Raw genomic sequence first — 24,123 nt, 5'->3', positions numbered from 1 at the left:
AGAGAATGGGCTGGCTTCACATCAGCCAGAAGCGGGAGGAGAATGTTCACCAACTTCACAAAACACGACTCCTCTTTTTACACCGGGAGAATGAGCACATTTTATTATTTGATCAGCACATTAAATGCCATCAGTACGGAGTGTCTGTTCTCTTATGTTAGTACCTGATGCCTGTTATAAATGAGACTCCGGAATGCTTTCCTGGCTGATGTAATTTTGAGACAGAATTTTCAGACGGAACTTCCGAAGAATCCCCCAAAAGCAATAGCATCATGGGTAGCTACGAAATTGGGACTGCTTAGGAACAATTTTGTTGCCTGCTTTTGGTGCTTAACATTTTATTACACACGCAGCCTCACGCCATTAAACGGACTCCAAAACCATAACTTAATACAAGTTGCATCTCATTGCATCCTATGGGGCCCTATGTTCCTTGACGGTCTGATAAAGTTGGCTGGGAACGAGTTTGCTACTAGACCCTGTAAGTGGCATCTGAGGAGGAACGTGTCAGGGTACAAGTGTGGACAATAGAATCTCCCCGAGACTGTGACCCACAGGACGACTGATGAGGAGGTGGCTAACACCACAGCATCCTCTGCCAGCTGAGAGGGAGAAGTAAACATCTTCCTTGAAACCAGGGGTGATTTTGCCTCCTAGGTGACATTTGGCAAGGTTCAGAGAAATGTTTGGTTGTTATGACTTGCGGATGCTACTAGCATCCAACAGGTGGAGGCCAGGGATGCTGCAGAACATCTCAGAGAGCACGGGACAGCTGCCTGCCACAAAGTGTCATCCATCCCAAATGTGAATATGGCCCAAGTTGGAAACCCTGCTTCCAATCCTGCAGAGATGCTGTGTCTAGAGGGTCTATACCCACTTGCTGGGCAAATGGGAACGACTCAGAACAGTGGTCTAGATGGAGGGCCCATTGCAAGGGTCATGACAACACAGGTTCTAAAATAACGGTGGTGATGTGAAATAGCTAACACTATTGCAAGTGCTCACTCTGGGTTCGGCTTGATCATCTCATTGAATTTCTGCGACCTGGGAGGAAGGTACTGTGACGACTCCGCTTTACAGTAAATAAATCAAAGACACATACAGCTGGTAAGCGAAAGAGCAGAGAGTTTGTTTTTTTCTTGGCATACTTTTTTGGGGGGCAGTTGTGATTTTTTTTTGTGGGAGCGTCTGGCTTTCCCACATGACTGTGAGCTCCCATGAGGGCAGCATCATATATGTGATGGACCTGTAGTACCCAGCAAAGTCCCTGCCATTCAAATCAGTGTTAATAAACAGGTGTTTAATGGAATCAAAGAAAAGAAATAAAGAATGAAGCAGGGTAATGTAGCTTGGGAGTTAGGACATTGGCATCTCAGCTAGATCCAGCCATTCAACAGATAATCATGGTGCATTTACCTTGTGCAATGCCCTGGAGAAACAAGCAGCGGTGTCCTGAAGCCGGCCTGTAATGGCTCATGATAGCTGATTGTTAATTTTTCAGAAATTTTGCAAGCTGGTTGCCAAACAGCCAGTGGAAAAAAAAAAAATTAAGTTATGTAAACTTACAATTAAATAATATCTTAAAAAGTAATACAACTCATCACTTCCTAAGTATTTTACTACATTTTGCTGGTATCTCGCTTCTTGAAGTTATTTATGTCGATTGTAGGGGTCGCCAGACTTTTTCTGTAAAGGGGCCAGAAAGTGAATATTTTAGGCTTTGGAGTCCATCGGCTGAATCGGGCCGCTTGCTGGTGTATTGTATCTGCGTGGTGAAAACTCTGCCAGTGGGGTACATATCTTCCTAACTCCATGTCAAAGGACACATGTTGATAGCTTGTATAATAATTGGCTATGCTGGTTGTATCTGCACCAGGGAAATTGTCCAACTTTATAGATCAGGCTTTTCTTTTTTCAGCAGGCTGACTGTTGAACACAACACTGGATACAGTGTTGAGCAAAACCAGAATGAACCCTGCTCGCTTGGAGGGTACAGTGCAGTGCACTGGGGTTTGTGCCCCATTTCATGGTGGGGTGGGGCAAAGAGAGAGAGCTGTACAGAGGCTGGAGTGGATCTCCGTTGGAGACCACTGGTTGTTAAACAGCCAGTTAAAAAAAAAAAAGATTAAGTTATGTAAAGTTACAATTAAATGAATAATATGTTTTAAAAGGTAATAAAACCCATCATTTCCTAATTATTTCAGTACATTTTGCTGGTATCTCTCTTCTTGAAGTTATTTATGTTTATTGTAGGGGTTGCCAAACTTTTTCTGAAAAGGGGCCAGAGAGTGAATATTTTAGGCTTTGGAGTCCATGGGCTGAATCTGGCCTCTTGACTATAGTTGCTGACCCTCCAGGACAATAGTTGCTGAGGTCCCATGAGGGCAGCGTTTTATGTGCAATGGATCTATAGTATCCAACACCGTCCCCGGCCCTCAAATAGGTGCTAATAAACCAGGTGTTTAACGGAATCAAATAAAAGAAAGAAAGAATGAATGAAGCAGGGTCATGTAGCTAAGGGGTGAGGACATTGGCATTGCAGCTAGATCCAGCCATTCAACAGATAATCATGATGCATTTACTTTGCCCTGCTTCATTCATTCTTTCTTTTTATTTGATTCCATTAAACACCTGTTTATTAGCACCTATTAGCACCTATTTGAGGGCCGGGGGCCTTGTTGGGTACTACAGATCCATAGCACATAAAATGCTGCCCTCATGGGAGCAGGGGAACATCCACTTACTGGTGCAGCTGCTGGAAGGCGCCTCAGCTCCACCTCTCCTAGGCTGCACCTCAGCTCCGTTGCTCTCCTTCCCAACAGGGACTTTGCCACCTCATCAAATTCCTTAATGGCAGCCTGGGTAACAGGTGTGTCTTTCCCTTCTGAGTTGGCTACAGGGGACACCTCAGAGAACTGGAGTTGAGACTGTGCCCACGAAGGCACTTTACTGCCTGTTCAGTATGGCATCCCAGCTCCCAGCACGGAGCTTGACCAAGTGAGTCCTCCACCAGTGTGGCCTGGCGTGACCCCACAGTGGGCTGTTGAACGAAAGTGGTAGTTCAGGTGAGGGCAGACGTCATCCTTTGGAACTGACTCAAACAAGGAGACACCGCCAGCAAAGAATGCAGAAAATGACAGGTTTGTCTGGTGAACTGGCCTTTGGTTAGTGAACGAGCCCGCGAGAGCCCAAGGGGAGTGAAGGGTGCATGAACTGCCGTGCCCTTCCTGCTACTCTGTAAGCTTCTCAAGTTCAGCGTTAGAAGGCGAGACTCTTAGGGGCTCGGACCATTCTTTGCAGGGTCTGGAGTTCCAGGGTATTGAGCATGACTCGGGGACATGGTCCATCCACAGGAGCTCGATGGACTTGTGTCTCCTATAATTTGGGGAGCTCCAGGTTTGGGGCTCTGATGGAGTCTGACGGCTGGATTAAGATTCCTTTCTAGGTTGGGAACCTGGGATACTGGAAGGTGGAGGGGCTCTGCAATGAGTTACCCAAGTCCCAGTCTAGGAGGCTGTGGACTCGACTGCCACACTGTCACAGACTGAGTACTAATGCCATCCCATCTCATCCCCCGCAACTTACTGACCTGATCCTGTGGCTGGACCTTTGCTAAGCACCAAGGAGTATGTTTTTGACAGTCAGTCACTGTGTATTTGCTGCACCCCAGCTTTGTCCAGGCACTGAGCTAGTGCTGTTGCCAGACAGGCGATTCTGGCTTCTGCCCTTAGGAACTTTCTTTGCAGTGTCTTGGGGGCTCCATTTCCCTGATTTGAAACTATATTCAAGAAATACTGTTATTTAAAGATGACATTGATTGAATTCAATACTTTTTTCCTGAATGCCTGCTCAGGACAACATTACAACGATAGACATTTGTAATGGCTTCCTAAATTCCCAGAGGAGTGGGAAGCGCATGGAACTTGAGGTCAAACAGAATCTGAGGTTCAAACCTCAGCTGGATCCTCATTGTTGTCTGACCCTGTCTGAGCCTCAACTTCCTCACTCTTAAGATGGGGATGGTAATCGTTCCTACTTCCTAGGTTGGTGAGGAGGAATAAATGAGAACAAATATATAAGGCCTCCAGCATAGTATCTGGCGTTTGGGTACCGGTCATTATCACGGTATGTCCTACTTAATGTTTACAAATCAACCACTCTACTGCACTGCATTGAGGATGTCTGGAAAGGTCCTGGAATATATCAGGGATTTGCATCCTGCTAAATCTCCTCCTTCTACTGGAGTTTTATGCCCTGTATGGGTAGGGGCATGTCCACGGATGTCCCCGAAGTGGACAGCAACTGCTTTGCCTGCCACTGGGCCACTCCACCCCGTGACTTTGTGCTAGCCCTTATTGCTTCCTTCTGTGGGGGGAGGCGGGGATGAAAGTGTCCTCACTGGCCTCCTTGCCTCTAGGTTTCTCCTCTGCAACGCTCATCTGTGCCACACTGCAGCCTTTTGAAGATGCCATGTACAAGTCACTCCTTTGCATGGCCCATGTGGCGTCTCCCCACTGCTCTAGTCCCTCAGTTTGTATTTCAGGGCGCTGCTTGCTCACCGCCTACATCTCTGCTCCACCCCCTCCAGGGACCGTGCACTCCATGGCAAGTGAGTTCAGTTTCCTGAATAAGCTGAGCATCCTCTCATCTCTTTCCCTCGGTAGGAGCCATTCCCTCTTCCTCGAGCACCTGTCCCCTTCTTGATTCCTGAAGAACTCTTAGAGTACCCTGGTCCCCCACACTGGGTTAGACATCGCCCTTTCTGTTCCTGGAGCACCAAGCACAATGTCTGTTATTGTTCTGGACTCTGACCTCTCTGCTTTGTGGTTGAGGATGAGGACAGCACCTACGTCATAGGGTGTGAGAAGAAAATGATGTGTGCATACAAAATTCTTAGCACATAGGAAGTCTCTGGCCACTGTGGTTATTATAGTCACTACTATTAATACCCTAGTGCCTGGCCTGTGACCAGCATACAGCAGGAGTTCAATTAAAAAAAATTTGAACGAAGGATCTATTCCCACCCCCTTAATGGACTGGGGGGTTTCTTGGCCACAACCACCCCCCAACACCTACATATCTAGGTCTTGCCCCTTCATGCGTGGTGGTTTTCTCAAGGTTGTTCAAGCTCAAAACTTGAAGGAAATGACAGCAAATTGTGGGGAGTTAATGAATTTCTAAATTTCTAATCTAATTGTGCCTCCCCCAGGAGGCATCTCCTGGGCAGGCTGGATGTGAGTCTTCTTTGATGAGGGATGCAGCCTGGGACCTGCCTTTCACCCCCTGCCTGAAACCCTGGCCAGGCTCCGGGAGAGGGTCCTCTGGGCAGCACCTTCACGCTGCCTGTTCTTGGGAGAGGGGGTGTGAATAATTTCCACCAACGGCACAGATGCTGTGGATATTCCGCAGTGTTCACGACGCAGTTCAACACGCTGCACACATTCATGTGTTCACTACAGAGGCACCTTCACTTAAAAAGGCAAAAATCTGGGGTTTTAACGTTATTAGCTGCAGGAGCACGTGGAGGTAAGAAAACCTGGCTGAGGAGCTGAGCATTTGCTAGGTGGTCTTAGGTGCCGGCTGCTTGTGATGGCAGAAAGGAAGCTTTTTGCATCCAGGCTGCAGTTCCTGATACCCCGGGTCACAAGAGAATGGAATATGGTTCTCTCGTGGGCTGGTGCTGGGCCTGTGAACTCAGATAAAATGACCAGGTGGGGTCCCAGGGAAGGTAAAGTAGGGGGAGCTGCTGGGGTGGGCACAAGAGGGGTGGCTGTGTAGGTAGTGGGGGCTTTAACTGGGTTCCCAGAAGAGGCTCTGTCTCCAGGAGCAGAAGAAAAAGATGGATGGGGGGCCGTCCCCTTTCCTCAGAAGGTTTGAGAACCCCCAAGGCCAAAGCCAGCAGACGTCAAAGGCCAGGAGTTCGAGGCCTGCCGGGTCCCGCAGTGAGAGACAGGGCAGGGTGGGCTCATGATCACCGCGGGGACACTTTCAGTCGGGGAGGCGTCCGCGTCCCACGGCTCCATCTGGCCAGCCCGCTGGGCAGCCTGGACCGCGGAGGGGGCGTCAGCGGTCGAGGGTTCCAGTCCCGGTCCCTCCACCCAGCCCCCGGCCCTCGGGTATTCTTCTTTCCCGTCCGAGTCCGGCCGGGGGGCGGCGGGGTGGGCGGGACGCGGGCCTCTCTCTCCGGCCGCCGGGCTGGGCTCCCGCCCGGGCACCCGCGGGGGCGCGGCTGGCGTGACGTCACGCGCCCCGCCCCCTCCCCACATTCCGGGCGGGGCGGGCAGGGGCCCTGCGGAGTTCGCCCGCCCCAGCCCCCTCCCCAGGGGCTGCCCCTCCCGTCGGGCCGCGCCTCCCCGTCGTGGGCCGCGACCCCGCCCGGACCGCGGACTCCGCCCGCGAGAGGCCGAAGCCGCCGCCGTTGCCGCCATTGACGTCAGAGGGGCGGGCACATGACCCCGCGGGGACCAATCGCGCGGGCGCCCCGGGCTCCGCGAGCCCAGTGCGCGGCCCGCCCCGCCCGCGGCCACTCTCGCCCGGACGGCCGCGCGGACACACGCTCCGTACACACGCGCGCGGCGGCGCGGGGCCCCGAGACACGCCCGCCCCCACCCCGGCGCCCGCCCTCCGCGCCTGGCCCCGGCCCGCCCTCAGCCTCCCCCGCCCCTCCCCGCCGCCCGCCGAGCCCGGTCAGCCGCCGCGAGCATGCACCCGACGAGCTAGGAGGAAGCCCGGAGCCCCGCAGGAAGCGCTGAGGCCGGCCCAGCCCGCCGCACGCGCCGCCCCCCGCGGGCAGCGCCCCCTCCCCTGCGGGCGCCCCCAGTCCCACACCCCCCCACCTTCCCGGGGGGTGGGGGGGTGCGGGCCGCCGGATCCGGGGGCCTCGCCGCCCCAGCAGCCCAGGACAGCCCCCTCTCCCCGCCCCCAGCCCCCTCCCCCGGCGCGGCCATGGATGTGACCAGCAGTTCGGGCGGCGGCGGCGACCCCCGGCAGATCGAGGAGACCAAGCCGCTGCTGGGGGGCGACGTGTCGGCCCCCGAGGGCACGAAGATGGGCGCAGTGCCCTGCCGCCGGGCTCTTCTGCTTTGCAACGGGATGAGGTACAAACTGCTGCAGGAGGGCGACATTCAGGTCTGTGTCATCCGGCACCCGCGGACCTTTCTCAGCAAGATCCTCACCTCGAAATTCCTGAGGCGCTGGGAGCCGCACCACCTAACGCTGGCCGACAACAGCCTGGCGTCCGCCACGGTGAGTGGCTCTGCGCGGCTGCACCCTAGTCTCCCCTCGGGGCCCGAGATGCGCCCTCCCTGGCTGCCCCCTGGCGCTGCACCTGGAGCCCAGGGCCTGGGGGGCGGTGGGGGCTGCCGGGGGAACGGGGAGAACCAGGGCTTCCCGCTCCTGGCCTGCTCGCGGGGCTCAATTTTGGAGTCTGAAGCCCAGACCAGCCGACCGGGCTCGAGAGAGACCCTTAAAATTCTGGAGACTCGGCCCACCGCCAGACTGGGTGCCCGGGGACCTTCTGCCCCCAGTTCTTGTGTTTCTGGTGGCTGGGACTCGAGGATGGACCCGACGCTGGGCCCTGATGGTGGTGGGGGTTCTCTCTCTGGAAGCCCCTGGCCCATCTGGATCTGAGGGGTGGGGGAGGGGAAAACAAAATACCACCCCTCAAAATAAAAAAAAAACCAACACAACAAAACCTCCAAACCCCTAAACCCAAAGAATTTCCAGAAGCCAGTTCCTGTGTTTGGTTTACCCGTCCTTTATTCTCTTTCCTGCCAGGGCTGGCAGGCAGAACGGGGTGCTTCCCTTTCTGAAAATCTCATTCGTACATTGAGAGGTTGGAAGTGGAGGGGGAGGGGGCAGTGGTCCTGGAATATCTCAGGACCCAGCGGTGATCGAGTTCTAGCCTGGAAGCTGCTTGGTCCGGCATTGTCTGTAGAGTGTGTATATACGTGTGTGTTTTGTTGTTGGAGGTTTAATTTTGTTATTGTTTTTAAATACATGGCTAGGACTGGGTCAGCTGGATGAGTCGGAGAGGAAAATCCATTGATCTGTTTCTGAAATCAGATCTGCAAATGGTGGCCTCGGTACGTGGAGAAAGACAGCTGTGGTGGGGTCGAGGGGAGACTGGGGGTGGCGGGTAGGAGCTTGAACAGGATGCTTTGTGTTTTGAAACAAGGACAGTTTCAAATATCGGCTGGGGCCTGAGCCTTGCCGTGGGGGTCCCATCCTCCTTGGAGGGGTGGCTTGTCTTCTCCAGAATGCACACTCCTCCCTTGGGGCCACCGTGATCCTGTTTACTAAGCACAGTGGGAGGGGGCCGAATCCACTGCCTGCCCACACCTGTGCCAAGAAAACCCAGCCAGGAAACAGGGTGTCGCTTACATGGCATGTCACAAACGTGTAGCGTGTGTAGACATTTCCTTGGCATCCATGTTCCCTTGGCGGTGTGTCACAGGCCATGACACATTCCCCAAGGAATGGGGAGAGGGGAAAAGTTAGCTGAAGAATCCTACTCCTTGAACCAGTCCCCCACCCCCCACCCCAGAGCATTGCAGTGCTTGAGGACTTTTATTCTGAATTTGGGGTCCGACATGCTTAGAGCACCTATTTTCTCTTTCCTGTGGGCACATTGGTGCAATATCTGCAAAGACTTCTTTCTCAGGGAGGATTGCTGGTCGCGGGGAGGCGGCCCAGTCCCCGGTCAGGCTGGTGCATGTTCTCAAGCCCGTCCCGCGCCACAGGCCGCAGCATTTGGCTTTCCAATGGATGGAGGGGGAGAGAGCCTCTGAAAATTTGCCAGTACAGAGTGTTTCTGATGTGGGGAGGAACTGGTGACCGCGGTGCCCCCTGCCTGGGATCTGGAGACCCAGATCTGGCTTCAGAATTTTCACCTGGCTCAGGGGTACTTTATTGGCCTTTTTTTTTTTTTTTTTTCCCTCTTACACTCCACGAAATGAAGGGGAGTGGTGGTGGGGGGTAGGAAAATGGTTAGAAGGGACAGTGACCTGCCATGGGAAGGCCAGGTGGAGCCCCTTCTCCCCGTGGGAGAAGCCAGGAGCAAGTGTCCCGCTGCTGCAGCCCTCAGTTTACAGGAAGCCAGCTCTCGAGGCTGATGGCTCCCCACTTACCTCCAATTGCTCAAGAGGTCTGTCTGAGAGGGGGAGGGAAGGAAGAAAGACCTGAATAGCCAGAGGCCCCTTGCTCACCTTGGCCAGCCCAGGTGGGTGGCACCGCCGGTAGCGTGGGCCTCTCTGGAGAACACCTGTCTAGTACTGGGAACTGAGGCTTATCCATGGAGCGAGATTCCCCTCTTGGCAGAGCCATGCTCTGGTGTTAGGAAATGTGGCAAGAAGAACTATAAGGAAGTGTCCGATGGGCTGGCAAAATCCCCTTTCCGTCACCAAGCACTGCAGGCAGGGGTTGTCCTTAAGTCTTGCCCTTGCCCTCTGGGGGGCTCCAGGGAGCCTTGCCTCAGGGCCTATGAGCCTGGAGGTGGGGCTGTGAGGGCGGGCCTGGCTGGAGGGCTGGCCTCTGGGGCAGAGGTGAGGTTGGGACTGCCACCAGGGCTCTTGTCCCATCATGAGACACCTGGTTGGTGTCCAGGCTGTCGGGGAAGCCGAGGAGCCCCTGTGGGGTTTCCCTGAGGCCTGGACATTATGTAATCCGTCTGCGTTTTATAGTGCAGCCTAAGCACTCTATTGAGAAATATGAGCCCAAATGAAACAAAGGTGAATTTGAGTGCAGTTCCCTACAACAGAAACCCTTTGCAGTCCTGTGGCTTTGCAGCAGCCCCATGCCCAGCCCTGAGCTCCTGATATGCCAAGTATGTTTCCTATAGAGTCATATCCTTCCTTGAAATATCAATCATCCATATTTTAAGCCGTGTACACAGCCCAACTCAGAATCATCTGGTAAATATCTGGTTAATTGTATGGGCTTCAGGAACAACACCCAGAGTGATTGATACGGATTCAAACCAGTAAACAAACCAAATACTCTTTTTTGCCCAAACCTTCTGCAGTCTGTCTCCGTTGATCCAATTAACTGAATCGTGAGAGATTTAAGACCAGGCTTCCAGGAGCACATCTGCATCAGGCTGGGATGCAGGCGTACTGGGGCTCCCAGTCCCACCTGCTGGGTGACACCAGCTAGGGACACCTTTTAGTCTGGCGTCCAAGGGACCTGATAGCCCTCCAGGTTGTCTTACCAGAGGAGCCAGCAGCCTCACCCACCTGGCCTGCCTGTAAACTTTGCCTCCTGTGGGATCAGGTCGGAGCTTGCCCTGCCCTGGTCTTCTGGGCCAGTTACTAATTAAATCCTTACAGAGCCAACAGCGTGCCTAATGTGGCTTGTGACAGCCGCCAGGTCTGATGCACCCTGTGCTTGGAGACTTTGGATCCGAAATGCTCGTAAACAAAGGAGGAAGCAGACAGGCAACAGCTGACTTGGGAGGGGAGATGGGGAGGCCAGGGCCCCCTCCCTGGGGGACCCAGGACTGCACCTTTGTGGGGAAGGGCCTGTCTGCCCAGACTGTAGCCTGAATGTGGTGCCCTGTACCCTCTTTGTACCCAGACTTCCCAGTCCCTGGGCCTCACTGGCTCTTTATGGCTGGTGATGGTTGTGTTGGTTGTAAATGACAGCCAGGGCAGCCAGGGGTTCTGCATAAGCAGCCGGGTTCAGCAGGACCAGAATCCATTTTGCTGTTCTCGTCTCTGGGTTGAATTTGATCACCTGCTAGACATGTTTGTCCATGGGCAGAGGGCTTTGTCTGTAGGCTTTGTTTCTTCTGCACCAAAGAAGTACAAATAAGCTGCCTACCTTTTATTTCATCTTACTTTTAAGACAATGTGGCACACGGTATTTCAGAATGGTGGATCCAGTCAGAAAGTCCTTTATTCAGGGGTCGGGGCACAGGTGATAGTAGTGTTCTTTATTCTCAAGCCGTAATTCATCAGTGGCTTGTTTTTAAATTTTCACCACTGCTGTTTGATTGCACTGTTTCTGGGCATCTCGTTATGGATGGGAAAGGAGAAGCCACCTTAATTCTCAGTGGTTTTTTTAGTCTGGTGTTTTCTTGGTGGGGAGCAGTTGTTGTCTGAACTCGGACTTTGTTTAGCACAGGCTTGCTGCACACCTACTGTGTGTCACTTGCTGAGCTAAGAGTTACACATCCACATGGCTTGGTTTTTACTTGAGAATTAAAATCTGTGTCCTCCAGGGTGGTCACAGATCCCACGAGAACTCATCTGTGTCCACAGTGCACGCATGCTAATTGCTTTTTCACTTTTGTCACATACCCCGCTCCCCACCTTGTGCCTAGCCTGCCTTTAATTTATTTGATGTTTCTCGTGGCAGTAAACACAGAGAATTTTTTTCCCCCTTTCCATGCCATTTGTCATAGGAGGATTTTGGAGTGTATCAAAATTGTTTCCTAGACAACTTGTCTGATTGGAGGTGGTGGAGGGGAGGGGCTGAGACAGAGAGGAGAAAAAGTCAAAATTCTCTCTAAACTTTAAACATGGTCTGCCTTCCCCAGGCTGTAATAAGTAAGTGCATTTTAAGGAGGAGTAAGTTTTATTTTTTATTTTTTTGAGACGGAGTCTCGCTCTTTCGCCCAGGCTGGAGTGCAATCTCGGCTCACTACAAGCTCCGCCTCCTGGGTTCACGCCATTCTCCTGCCTCAGCCTCCCGAGTAGCTGGGACTACAGGCGTCTGCCACCATGCCCAGCTAATTTTTTATATTTTTAGTAGGGACGGCGTTTCACCGTGTTGGCCAGGATGGTCTCGATCTCCTGACCTTGTAATCCGCCCGCCTCAGCCTCCCAAAATGCTGGGATTACAGGTGTGAGCCACCATGCCCAGCCAAGGAAGGAGTAAGTTTTGATGCTGGCATTTGCCTGGTGCAATCTGAGATGCCTGTTATGGCCATGGCAACATCATGCCAGTCCAGGTAGAAGGACTTTCACTGCGTGTGGCTGAGCTTTCCTGCAAGTGGGTGACAGAGGTGGCAGTTGCTGCTGGCTTGGGCTGCTTGTCCCACAGGTTGACTGGTGTCACGGCCCTGCCTGCTCCTTAGTGTCTCACCGGGCAGTGAGAGAGGGCACTTCTGGGGTATTGTCGTGGGCAGGGCTCAGGGGGACCTGGTAGAAGGCAAAGCTGTCCCAGGGCGCCTCAACTGCCGCCAGCCAGTACTGACTTGTCTTGAGGGTACCCAATTGGTGTTTTGTTGTTGTGGACATTGCAGGGGGTCAGCATATACCTTTGATTGAAGGAATATATGAGATTAAGTGAGGCAGCCTGACGTGGGGCATCTCTGCTATGGGACAGAACAGATTTGGGTTTTGCGGTCTCATGGTGCTGGGTCTGGATTTGGAGGGTGTAGTTTCCTGGCTGTGTAACTTTTGGCACTTTGCTTTCCCTTGCTGGACCTTGTTTTTTCTCCATCCTTAGGGAGGAGCACCTCATGTCTAGGGTTGCTGTAAGGATTGGAGAGGATAGATAAGCACCTACTAGTATAGTCAGCATGCAGTGACCAGGATTCCAACTCTTGTTTTGCTAATTGCCCTGAAAGAACTTCATGACTTCTGCACAAATGGAAGGAAGTATTGTTACCTAAAAAATGGGTGGCCTCCAGGGAGTTCCCTGAGATGAATAGTGCACTGGGGAAAGTTAGGGGTATTTAGCAGGTCTCATAGGTAGGAAGGCAATGAAATTGTTGTAAGCAGTTTAAGAAGAATTCCTTGGGGGCATAGTCTAGTTTCTTAAGATAAATTACAAAAATTGAAATACTCGTATATGCATCAGGTAGATTTGATTAGTATAACAAGGCATGTAATGAAAAATGAAGCTTCCCTTACTTGATGCCCACACAGCCCCTAGTGGCCCTCCTTGGAGGCAAACGCTGCTGCTCGTTTCTTGTGTATCTGGACATGCACACACACAGCTAACTGTCCACCATGGTTCTTCACTGGACAGAATATTTTGGAGACCCTCCATGCGTGTGCAGCTGCCTTATTCTTTTTCACTGCTGCATAGTGTTCTGTCATAGAAGTGTATCACAATAATGTAGGTTGACCCTCACCTATTGATGGTCATTGAGGTTAGTCTCAGCCTCTTTGATATGGTTTGGATGTGTTCCCACTTAAATCTCATCTTGAGTCATAGCTCCCATAATTCCCTTGTGTTGTGTGAGGGACCTAGTGGGAGATAATTGACTCATGGGGGTGCTTTCCCCCATACTTTTCTCATGGTAGTGAGTAAGTCTCATGAGATCTGATGGTTTTATACGCGGAAACCCCTTTTGCCTAGCTCTCTCATTCTCTTCTTGTCTGCTACCATGTAAGACGTGCCTTTCACCTTCCACCGTGGTTGTGAGATCTTCCAGCCATGTGGAACTGTGAGTCCATTAAACCTCTTTCTTTTGTAAATTGCCCAGTCTCAGGTATGTCTTTATCAGCAGCATGAACACGGACTAATACCTTCAAAGAATTTCCTTCAAAGAAAACATTTTCTATTTTTACTCAATTGAGTTGTCTCTATTTTGATAGTTTGGATTTTCCTTTGCTTACTTCTTTGGGATGGGGGAGCCGAGCCTCTTTTTGAAGAGGGAACGGCAGTGTTGCCTGGAGTTACTGCTACCTGGAGTCATGCTTTGGTGTGGCTAAAGGTCACCAACCAGGGATCCCCCTCAGAGGCTCTGGCCACTTGGTCTTCCCCAGAGCTGAAGGAACACAGGTGACCAGGGGTCTCCAACAAAGACGCGTGCTGACCTCCACCCGCAGGACAAGGGTCTGGGCAGTTCCACCTGAGGGCATCGCTTTTTGTTTCCCGACTTCCTGCTTTCCCCAGGATGGAAGCCAGGCCACCCAGCCCCATGGTGGAGAAAGAGAGGAAGTGAGAATTTCTCTTCCTTGCTCCTGGCTCTGGTGATGAACCACCCAGTGTATTCAACAGGCACCGAGGGAGATTGTGCGCATTTTGAAAGGAAGCTTCGCTTACATCAGCAGAGCCCTAACCGAAGGGTGATGAGACGTGCGTGTGGGGGAGGTGTTTGCTGTGTGTATTGAGGCAAAGGAGATGGCAGAGAAAATATTTCTGGTGCTGAAATTGGTTCCTGACTTCAGTAGCCATTTCCTTACCCCTCCCATGTGCACAGCACTCGCCCTGGCATTTGGGTGTGCAGTGAGGTCACAGGAAGAGAACATGGCAGACCCAGTGGAGTAGGGGAGTGAGGACCTGGACTTTGAAATCGGACAGGGGAGCTTAAATCCTACTTCTGCAACGTCCCAGGTGGTGACCTTGGGCAGGCCCCCTAGCCTGTGTCCTTATCTGTAAAGTGAGGATCAGAGGGACTTCCTCTTAGCATTGATGTCAGGGTAAGTGAGGTGAGGCCTGGCGGTGTTTTCATGCCTTCATTCAGCAGATAAGTGTCACCGTTCTAGGCACTCAGAAGAAAACAAGAGCCTGCCCTCGTGGAGCCTGTGTTGGTGGGAGTGGGTGACAGACAGACAACTAAGTTAAGAGCAAGTAATTATAAAATCCGATGACTGGGATTGTGGAGAAAAGCAAGCAGGGTGGGGCGAGTGGTGGGCTGCTTTGTACATAGTGGTCAGGGAAGGGGGTGATAGGACTTCTATGGGGAAGAGCATTCCAGGTAGAGGGAACAGCAATTACAAAGGCCCTGAGGCAGGAGATGGTACTTAGAAACCACCCAGTAAAGTGGCTTGCACCTGGTACATGCTCTGTGATGATCAGTTTCCTTCGCTCTGCTCTCAGGAGCTGTTATTATCTGTTTAAAACATTAATGAGTATGTAGAATGTGCGAGGTGCCGGGCACACAGGCAGCTCCTTGCCCTGTAAAGCTTCCATTCTATCGCTTCTGTTGTCTGTGTTTTCTTTTTTTTTTTTTTTTTTTTTTTCAAACCTGGCTACCTCCCAATAAATAGTGAAGAATAGCCCTGTAGCAGTGCTTTAAGAGACTCTTAAATGACAAAGCCCAGCAGAACTTTTAAAACCCAACTCCCTTCGTCCTTAACTACACTGTAAGGATCCTAGGATCTAGAACACACTAGTGGTCTGATTCACCTCTGGTTTTGCCAGCTGGGAAGGGGTGAGGGGAAGTGTGTGGCTCAGAGACCCTGGCAGCTGGCTGAGCAGCCCTCCTGGGATTCAAACCCAGACTCCCGCCTTCCCATGGCATCCTTTGTTCATGGCTCTGCTGCTTTCAAGCTACTGTCAGAAATGGTAGGGTGGACAGAGCAACTGAACTGATTGCACTGGGCAAACTCTCTTTGGAGGGAAGCACGTGCTCCGGATCATCCGGTCCCTGGGTGGATATAGGAATTGAGTATATGGAATCAGGCATCTGGGTGCTTCCCTTGGGCTGGGCTGGCTGCATCAAGCTCAGGTGGGGTTATTTGGAGAGGGAAGATCACACCGGGACTTCTACTAGCTTCTCTGGGTGTCATGGGCCAGTGCCAGCTTCCTTAGAGGTCCAGAATATCTGAAAATTGGAGCACACAGTCTTCTGAGCAGACCCAGGCCTGGCTGTCCTCCCTCCCATGTTGGCTGCCTGTGTGGACTAGGTGACCCTGTTTACCACCACACACATCGGTGTGAGGCTCCGCAGGGAAGGGGAGCCACAGGTATGGAAGGGGCTGTGTGTTCGCCAGGCAGGCTAGCTGCCGTAACATGCAGCCCTGGCATCTGGGTGGCTTCGTGCAGCCCAGTTCTTGTAGTCCTGCAGGGGTCTCCCGAGGGTTCTGCCCCCTCTTTTTCTTGTGAAATGGTTCTGCCCTCCCCTAGGTCCTTCATTGTTGCGGGGATGGGGAGAGTGAGCACCACAGTCAACCCGTTTGTAGGTCTGGCCGCTTGGTTGGTCAGAACTCAGACACGCGGCCACACAGAGTGTAGGGGAAGACTGGGGAACATGGTTTACATGTGTGTCCAGGAGGAAGAGGAGAGCATGGAAGCGATGACTACTCCCCCCCCAGGATCCCTGGGATGCAGCAGTAGACCTTGAGGTCTCCAGGGTACCAAGAGCAGAGGGGCTTCCCTAGAAAGGAAATTCATATGACCGTGGTCTCATCTGGTTCCTGGGTTTGAGGTTGGTGGCAGGTCGGCAAAGCTTGCAGTCTTCTCTGGTGGGGGATAAAGTAGGGTAAGCAAATCTGTTGTAAGAGATGGACCTAATGTACTTGGTTGGCAGCGATGTTTATTGTATCCCTACTGTGTGCCAGGCATAGTGCTCGTTTTACTTTCACAACAGTCCTGCGGGGTAGGTTTTTATTCCCATTTTACAGATGCTCTCATGGAGTCTCAGATAAAGAGTGCTGGAAGGAAGTAGAGTTTAGTGTCAAAGCCAGGTCTGACCCCATGTCTGTGTGGGTCCGTCAATGTATATGCACCTGTTGGATGCACACGGAACTATTTCAGCCTCCTGCAGAAACATCCTAAGTAGAAATAAGTGAGCTTCTCAATTTAGTGTTTGCCAAGGTTGGTGAACATTCCTTTGTGATTTTGTCAAAAAAGTTAAGGGAACTGATGTGGGAAATTGGATGCCAACTATTCGTAAAGAGTAAGCATTAGGTGTATAACTTGAACACCAGATATTATTTGTGCAAAGTGAGTGTTCTGGGGCGCTGTGCTTGCATAGTGAGTGCTCTCAGGCATGGCACTTGGAAAGTCAGACACACTCTTCTCTCTCAAGGGACTCATAGTTAGATGGGGGTATTACAATTATGATGCACCGTAGAACAAAGCACATTGCTTAGAGAGGTTTATGTCTTGTCCTGTGTTTGGACGGAGGAAGAGACACCATCATAGGGGTGGGTAGTTTCAGGAAGGACTTCTTTTTAGGAGACAGGTATCTGGATGGAGAGGTAGGATGGAGACTGATGGAGATGAGGGTAGCAGGTTGGAGGTGGGAATGGGCAAAGGGAACAGTGAGCAAAGGGACAGGCCAGAGCAGCCAGGCACATTCCGGGGGTCTGTGTGATTTTTATGGGGTGGACATCATAAGACAGCATAGGAGTTAAAGAGAGAGGTGGGTTCGCCTTCTAGAGCAGAGTCTACCAGTGTGGGGTGATTAATGCTGGGTAAACCCATGTACCCTGGGGCAGGTGGTGCTTTACGATGCAGATGCTGATGACTGGCTGGCCATCCAGGAGCCCGGAATGTCACAGATTGGAAGGCTTAGGAGTGCAGGGATCTCCGAGTCGCCAGGGCCAGGCAGTTAGTCACAGTAGTGACCGTGCAGTGGCCACTCATGTGATTAGTGTGTTTCCTCTTGCCAGGGGCTATGCTATGCAGGTTCTATTAGTAATCCCTACAACCCAGCAAGATACTGTTACTCTCTCCATTTTACCAATGGGGACGCTGAGGCACTGCCTCTCAGCAGACATTATTTGGATGAATGAATGAACAGCTTGCCTAGTTGGGAGGTCCATCCTGTTGGAAGGGGAGAGGGACCCACGGAGAGGGAGGAGCGAGCTCAGATCTCTACCCCTCCACTTGTAACCCCACAGGCCTCTGGCCCTCTGCATAAGAGCGAATTGTATCGCTCCCCTGCTGCAGGGCTCTGTCCATACTGAAGGAAGGTGTGTGGGGGATTGCGCGTGTGGTGTCTGCAACACATGGCCCAGCTGTGGTGCACACAGCCTTTCTTGGTGTGGACACAGGCCCTAGGATTCTGAGCCCACCTCTGTGGCTTAGGAAGAGTGGTGGTAATGGTGTCAGGCTGCTGGGCTTAGCCTGGTGAGCTCCTGGTGGACTTTCTGCCGGAGGCCCCTGCTACTCCCAATCCCAGGCCTGAGGTCTCCAAGCTGTGGCTCACGGGGCCCCTTTCTTGAACGGGGCCCTTTTTTCTCCCAGGGCCTGTGCTGTCTGGAAGGTGATCCCATCAGGCTGGAGCCCAGGGCCAGGGACACAGTTGGGCACCTTCTAGGTGACGCTCTGCTTCGTGTCTGCAGTGGGGGAAGCGCACTGGGGTCTGAGCTGGCGGTTTTCGGGGGCAGGGCTGCCTGTTAGAAAGGGGAACGATGACTTGCTGACGTCTGTTTGTTGCTCTGGTTGGTTCACATTTCACTGCCCTGTGACTGAGGCTTGCTTCAGGGTGGGAAAAACAAAGAGCTCGAACTGTCCCAGCAGGCTGGTGGTGACTGAGCTCGAGGAGTCCCAGCAGGGCCAGAGCCCAGGGCCAGATGATATTCGTGTCCAAGGTGGAGTGGAGGGGCCGCGGGGTGATCATGATCATTTCATGCAGTCATTCTCAGACCTTTAGGCATGTGTGCATTGCATCCTCTCATCAGCCCCAGGAGGCGTTAGCAGGGGAAATGGAGACTTCGAGAGTTTCAGGTTACACAACTGGAACCCAGGCAGCCTAACTCCAGAGCCAGTGGCCTCCACATGTCACAATGAGTCCTTGGCTGGTGTGAGCACAGGAACTGTGGCAGCAAGGGCCGAGTCACCAGCAAGGCAACAGTAAGGACAGCGAACACTTACCCAGCGCCTATTGTTTGCCAGGCACTACTCTGAGCCCTTTGTGCAGATGAGCACTCATCTAATCCTCACAGTGCCCTTTGTTGGGTGGTGCTGTGATTGTCCCCATTTTACAGATGAGCAAACTGAGGCCCAGAGAGGAGCGGTCCCTGCTTACCTAGGTTGTGATGGTAGAGCCAGGATTTGACCTCAGGCTGTCTGGCTCCAGAGTATCACTGCGTGTGGCTGGTGAGCAGGGTTTTGGGGCTGCAAAGCAGCATGTGAGAAAGGCCCCAAGTGGCCAGGCTGGCTGTGAGCTGAGAGGAGGGCCTTGCAGAAGAGGGAGTGTGTGGGCAGAGCAGAAGAGTCCACCCTGACTGGACTGGAGACCCTTCTGGGAGCTCCCTGGGCCAACTTCCTGCAGACCCGTATCTGGAGGAGCCACGGCAGAGGATCGCTTCTCACCTGTCCTCATTGGACTGGGGTAGTCACCTCAGCCTCCTGGCCTGAGACCACCTGACCCTGCAGGCTGATCTGTCACAGCTGGTGGTGAGGACTTGACCACAGAGAGTGCGAAGTTCAAAGTCCCCCGTGGAGCGAGCCTCCTGCCCTGCCTGGCTTCTGGCCTCAGCTTCCCCGTGCCTCTGACCTTTCGCGCACGCCTCTTCTTTCTGCTTGGAACCCCCCTGACCCGCCCCCCACTGCCAATCAGTGGTTTTTCAGGGCTGCCTTCCCCAGTTGAAGCCAGGGCTTGCTCCCCTGTGGCGCGGCACCACCCCAGCCGGGCAGCCAGGGCGCCTTTGCCTCTCTGCCTTCTCCACTCCACATTCACCTCCCCTCTCTTGTAAAAGCAAAACTGAAGCCATCATACAGGGATGACGACAATCTTACAAAATCAAGAAGGAAGAAAATCCTCGCAGAATCCCACCACCTGGAAATCACCCGTATTAACCTTGTGGGGTGTAGCCATCTACGCTTTCTCCTAGGTGAGTGCCTGTGACATAGGTACACAGGGAGCAGGAGGAGCTTTTATTCTAGGTTGGCCTCCACCACCAGATGCTGGCCCACTGCTCCCCACAGTTGTAACAACCCGTGACATGTAACAAGCAGGCGCTGCCACATGTCCCCTGGGGGCCACATTGCCCCTGCTTGAGAACTGCTGTGTTTATTCATTTAATCATCACACCCATCTCGTGAGGTCCCATTTTCTGGAGCAGGCAGAGGCTGCCCGGGCTGGCATGTGACAGAGCTGGGAACCCCCGCACTGTCCCACAGTCACCTTGTCTCTTCAGAACTGGCCCAGAGGAGGTATGAAAAACAATGTGGGGGCCTTAGTAACCCTGTCCCCATGTCTGGCATGGTGTGGGGCCAAGAGCCGGTAGGCCACGATACCCCAGGTCCCCAGAAGGAAATCTCGGCTGGGCCTGGGCGTTGGCAAGCTCCCCCTTACCTTTGATCCGTCCCAACTGACCTCCCCCTCGCTGTCCCTGCCTTCGCCCTGATGACTCAGGACTTCAGAGATCTGGGTTGTTGAAAAGGGGAATTACATCATGCCAATAAGAGAGAGAGAGGGAGAAATTAGCATTAGAAAGTTTTGGTGTAAGGAAAAATGACTTCAAAACCTGCGTCTTGTGCCGTGTCTGAATTGAGGCAGGTTTCTGGGGGAGATTAGGGAGTGGGGAGGAGAGGGGATGGGACCCTGGCTTCTCACCTTTTCTAAAAAGGCCTTCATCTGTTTGACCCCAGACCCACCCACGGCTGGGCAGTGGGTCCCTCTGCTTTTTGTAGCTGAACCCCATCACCTGGAAAGCTATTAGAAAACAAGGTTCTGGAGTTGGCATGCAGGTTCTGCCCGCAGGCTTGGTGAAGGGGTAGGGGTCAGGGAGCACTGCAAAGACAAACAGTCTGGGGTTCTTCTGATGCCTCCAGTGGTAAGCAGGGCACCCTCTCTGGGCCAGCACAGCCCTGGCTGGGGGCATGACTAAGCGAGGGGATCCCAGCTGATCTCAGTCCTGCTGGCCTCCACTGGGTGCTCCTGCGTAGGGCCCTCCTTGCTCAGCCATTCTGGGAAGCTTTGCTTGAAGGGGTCCTCCCTGAGGATCAGGGAGGAGGAAATTCCCTGCCTCTGCTTGGAAACCCGAACACCATTTCCCCATCATATCTTGCAGGGAGGTGGAGGCGTTAAAGCCCCTGCCTGCCCAGGTCAGCCCTTCCCTAAAACAGGACACTGATCGGGCAGGGTGATTAGGAGGGGCTGGTCAGACTTTTTTGATCCAGACATTTCATGTGAGGCCATTTAACCAGTGGTGTGATCCAGCTCTCAGTTTCCTCATCTGAAAGCTGGGTATATAAGAGTAGCCACTCCCCAGGTTGTCCCGAGAATAAAGGAGAGAATACATGGAAAGTACTTAGTAGAGTGTGGACATGTGCTATGTGCTCAACAGATGTTTGCTACCATCATCATCATCATCATGACCCCTACCGTCACTGTCATCTCCACTGTCACCATCACTACCATCACTGTCACTGTCACCATCACCATCACCGTCGCCCTCATTATTGTGGCTGCCGCTTCTCTTGTGTTGGGTTTGCCCACCTGTATACCTTCCCCTGCTTCCTGCAGGACTGTGAACTTGAAGGCAGGGTTTGGGTCCATTTCTCCAGGATTACCCTATGTCAGTAAAGGCCTTTGAGTGTCTGTTGTTGCATGGTGGGGGACCTTGGCACCCCAGGCTGTGAAGGGACAGGAAAGTCTCACAGTTTTCTTAGAAACCTTCTCGCTGGGCGCGGTGGCCCACACCTGTAATCCCATCACTTTGGGAGGCCGAGGCGGGCGGATCAGCGAGGTCAGGAGAGCGAGACCATCCTGGTTAACACGGTGAAACCCCGTCTCTACTAAAAATACAAAAAATTAGCCAGGTGTGGTGGCGGGCGCCTGTAGTCCCAGCTGCTTGGGAGGCTGAGGCAGGAGAATGGCGTGAACCCAGGAGGCGGAGCTTGCAGTGAGCCGAGATCGCGCCACTGCACTCCAGCCTGGGCAACTGAGCGAGACTCCGTCTCAAAAAAAAAAAAAAAAACCTTCTAGTGACCTTGGTAGGGTGTGCCCGTGACCCTATGTTGTGACCCCGGCAGCGTGACCCCGCTCCGTGACCTCAGGCATCATTATTTGGAATGGGCTCTCAGCCCCTGTCCTAACCCCAGCCACCAAGTTCCCAACCCAAGCAAGATGGAAACCCGCCGTTGGGAGGATTAAGATATTATTGGTGGTTTTCACCTCAGCTTTCAGCAGCAGTGCTTGGGAAATAAGATTTTGATCTCGGAAAATATGATTTAAAAACAGAATTGAAAGTCACTTTTATTTTCTAAACGATATTGCCCCTGACGCATGCACTGCCTCTGACTAGTGGCCTCCGGTCTGAGCACACCCGTGGGGGAAACTGCATAGCAATTCCAGGGGTGTGCTCTCTGGATTTTATAGACCTCCACCCCGAGCAGGCCCCACCTTTGATTCCCCCACTCGGATCTGCGATGACGGAGCACGTGCTTTAGACCAAGCCCAGGAGGCTGCTGCTTCTTCAGGGAATTGTCTCAGCCTTTTCCACTCTTAGGAGGCGGCCTTGCCGGCTGCCAGCTGAAGGGGTCTTCTTCCTCCGAGCCCTGCTGGGCTCACCTTTGAATGCCACACACCAAGCCCATGGACCAAGGGGGCTTTGGCCACATCCCAGTGTCCCCTCCAGTGGGGAAGGGAAGTTCCTTTCCTTCCTGTTGTGTGAGGACTAGGGGCACTGAGTCCCCGCAAGGCCTCACCGTGGAGCCTCTGAGAGGTGAGGTCTGGCTCCCCTGGCCACCCCAGAGTCAACACAGGATCCTGTGTGTCTTTCTTTGCCTCTAGGCCCATGTTCTGTTCTTTCCAGCCTTTGCCTTGGAAACCCCACCCTCCATTCTTTTCTGTCTCCCCTGCCTTCTGGGTGGGTCTGGCCAGTGGAGTGCCTGGGGGAGATGGAGGATGGGAGGAGGTTAAGTGGGGTATTTATTCCTTCCTCCCTTTTCCTTCGGTTTTGCCATGGGTGTGTGGTATCCCTCAGCCACTCCTGCAGTCATGTCACCCCCTCTACCCAGGTTTTTCTGTAACTGCTCCTTCCCCTGCACTGTCAGGTCCAGGGATAGAAATACATGGGGGAGAAATGAAGTGACTGCTGTCCTGGTTTGCCCAGGACTATCCCAGGTTTTTGCAATGAAAGTCCTGTGGCCCAGGAAGCCCCTCAGTCCTGGGCACACTTGGACAGCTGGTCACCCTAGGTAGAAAAACCATCTTTTGTGCTTCCCCTGTACGCCACCCACACCTTAATATATTGTCCTTTTGTGAAAATGTCCTCAAATTTCACCGTTTTGCATCTGCCATCTCTTTCCTCCCAGGACCCTGGCTGATACACCAGGAGCTTGAGGAGATGGAGTGGTGTTCAGAGCCTCCTCCCTTTAGACTTCAGAGCCACCAAAGGGGCATCATGCTGAACGTGGGAGAAACAAAAGAATCTCTTGCACTTGGACTCTTTTCTGAAAATTTGCCCCCTGCAAAGAAAAATGGTGGTGGTGGTGGTGGTGGTGATGATGGTGGTGATGATGGTGATGATGATGATGGTGATGGTGATGATGATGATGATGGTGGTGATGATGATGATGGTGATAGTGATGATGATGATGGTGATGATGATGATGATGGTGATGGTGATGATGATGATGATGGTGGTGATGATGATGGTGATGATGATGGTGATGATGATGATGATGGTAGTGGCCATTTCTTTGCCTACTCACTGTGGGCTTGTTGTGAAGAACTTTGATGCCCTATTGTGTGTGATCATTATGAGAATCCTGTGAGGTTTTTCGATGATGAGGGAAACTGAGGTTTAGAGAGTTGAAGTAATTTGTGAAGGCTCAGGATGGGCAAGAGGTCCCGTCCAGGTTTGAACCCAGATGCAGCTCCCTGCGAGGTTACCACGCTTCCTGATGAGGTATTTTACAACGAAGGCCAAGCAAGGCAAAACCCATTGTTTTGCAACTTCTGGCTTGGATTGGGTGTCTTGTTGAGTTTGTGGGCAGTGGATCTGATGTTTTCCACTTCCTCCCATGTGGCAGGGCTGTGTGCATGAAGCATGAGGGGCTGGCTGGGCAGACAGTATTGACTTGACTGAATTCAGCCATGGCCCATGTTGGAAAAAGTTTGTCGATTTTTCCTTCTCTGTTTACCCTTTCCCCCTTTTTTTGTTTTTATAATTAGAATCAGAGCCAACCATAGTCAGAAGAGAACTTGCAGTTCATCTAGTTCTGGGAAGGCAAATATGTGACACTTGTGCTGCCACTCCTCATTGCCTTGACCATGGTAGACATTGCTAATCAACCCTAGTGTAATCAGTCTTTCCAGTGAGCTCAGAGACAGCCACTATTAATCAGTCGTTGTTGGCGTGCAACGGGGACTGTGTTTGCCATTCTTGATGTACCCAGCTTCTTTCACTGCATAGATTAGGAATTTAAGGCCCAGAGTCGTTAAATGACCCTCAGGGGAGCCAGTGGGATTTCGAAGCCTTCTCCACACCAGAGTGTTGGCTCTTTTTTTTTTTTTAAATTAAATTAAATTAAATTTTTATT

General features: G+C 52.5%; 1 protein-coding gene across 1 annotated transcript in view; it reads left to right on the top strand.

Annotated features, from left to right (window-relative positions):
- Window positions 1-6,603: 6,603 nt before the first annotated feature.
- Window positions 6,604-24,123, top strand: part of CMIP (c-Maf inducing protein) — a 271,489-nt gene continuing 253,969 nt past the window's right edge. Inside the window, exon 1 of the mRNA XM_010375146.2 lies at window positions 6,604-7,245. Coding sequence (XP_010373448.1) covers window positions 6,946-7,245 — 300 coding nt within the window. The 5' untranslated portion in view covers window positions 6,604-6,945. The remainder of the gene's footprint in view (window positions 7,246-24,123) is intronic.

The sequence above is a fragment of the Rhinopithecus roxellana genome, chromosome 20 (genome assembly GCF_007565055.1).
Source record: "Rhinopithecus roxellana isolate Shanxi Qingling chromosome 20, ASM756505v1, whole genome shotgun sequence".
Lineage (NCBI taxonomy): Eukaryota > Metazoa > Chordata > Mammalia > Primates > Cercopithecidae > Rhinopithecus > Rhinopithecus roxellana.
The sequence above is the reverse complement of the archived record's forward strand: the minus strand, read 5'-3'. Positions and strand labels throughout refer to the sequence as shown.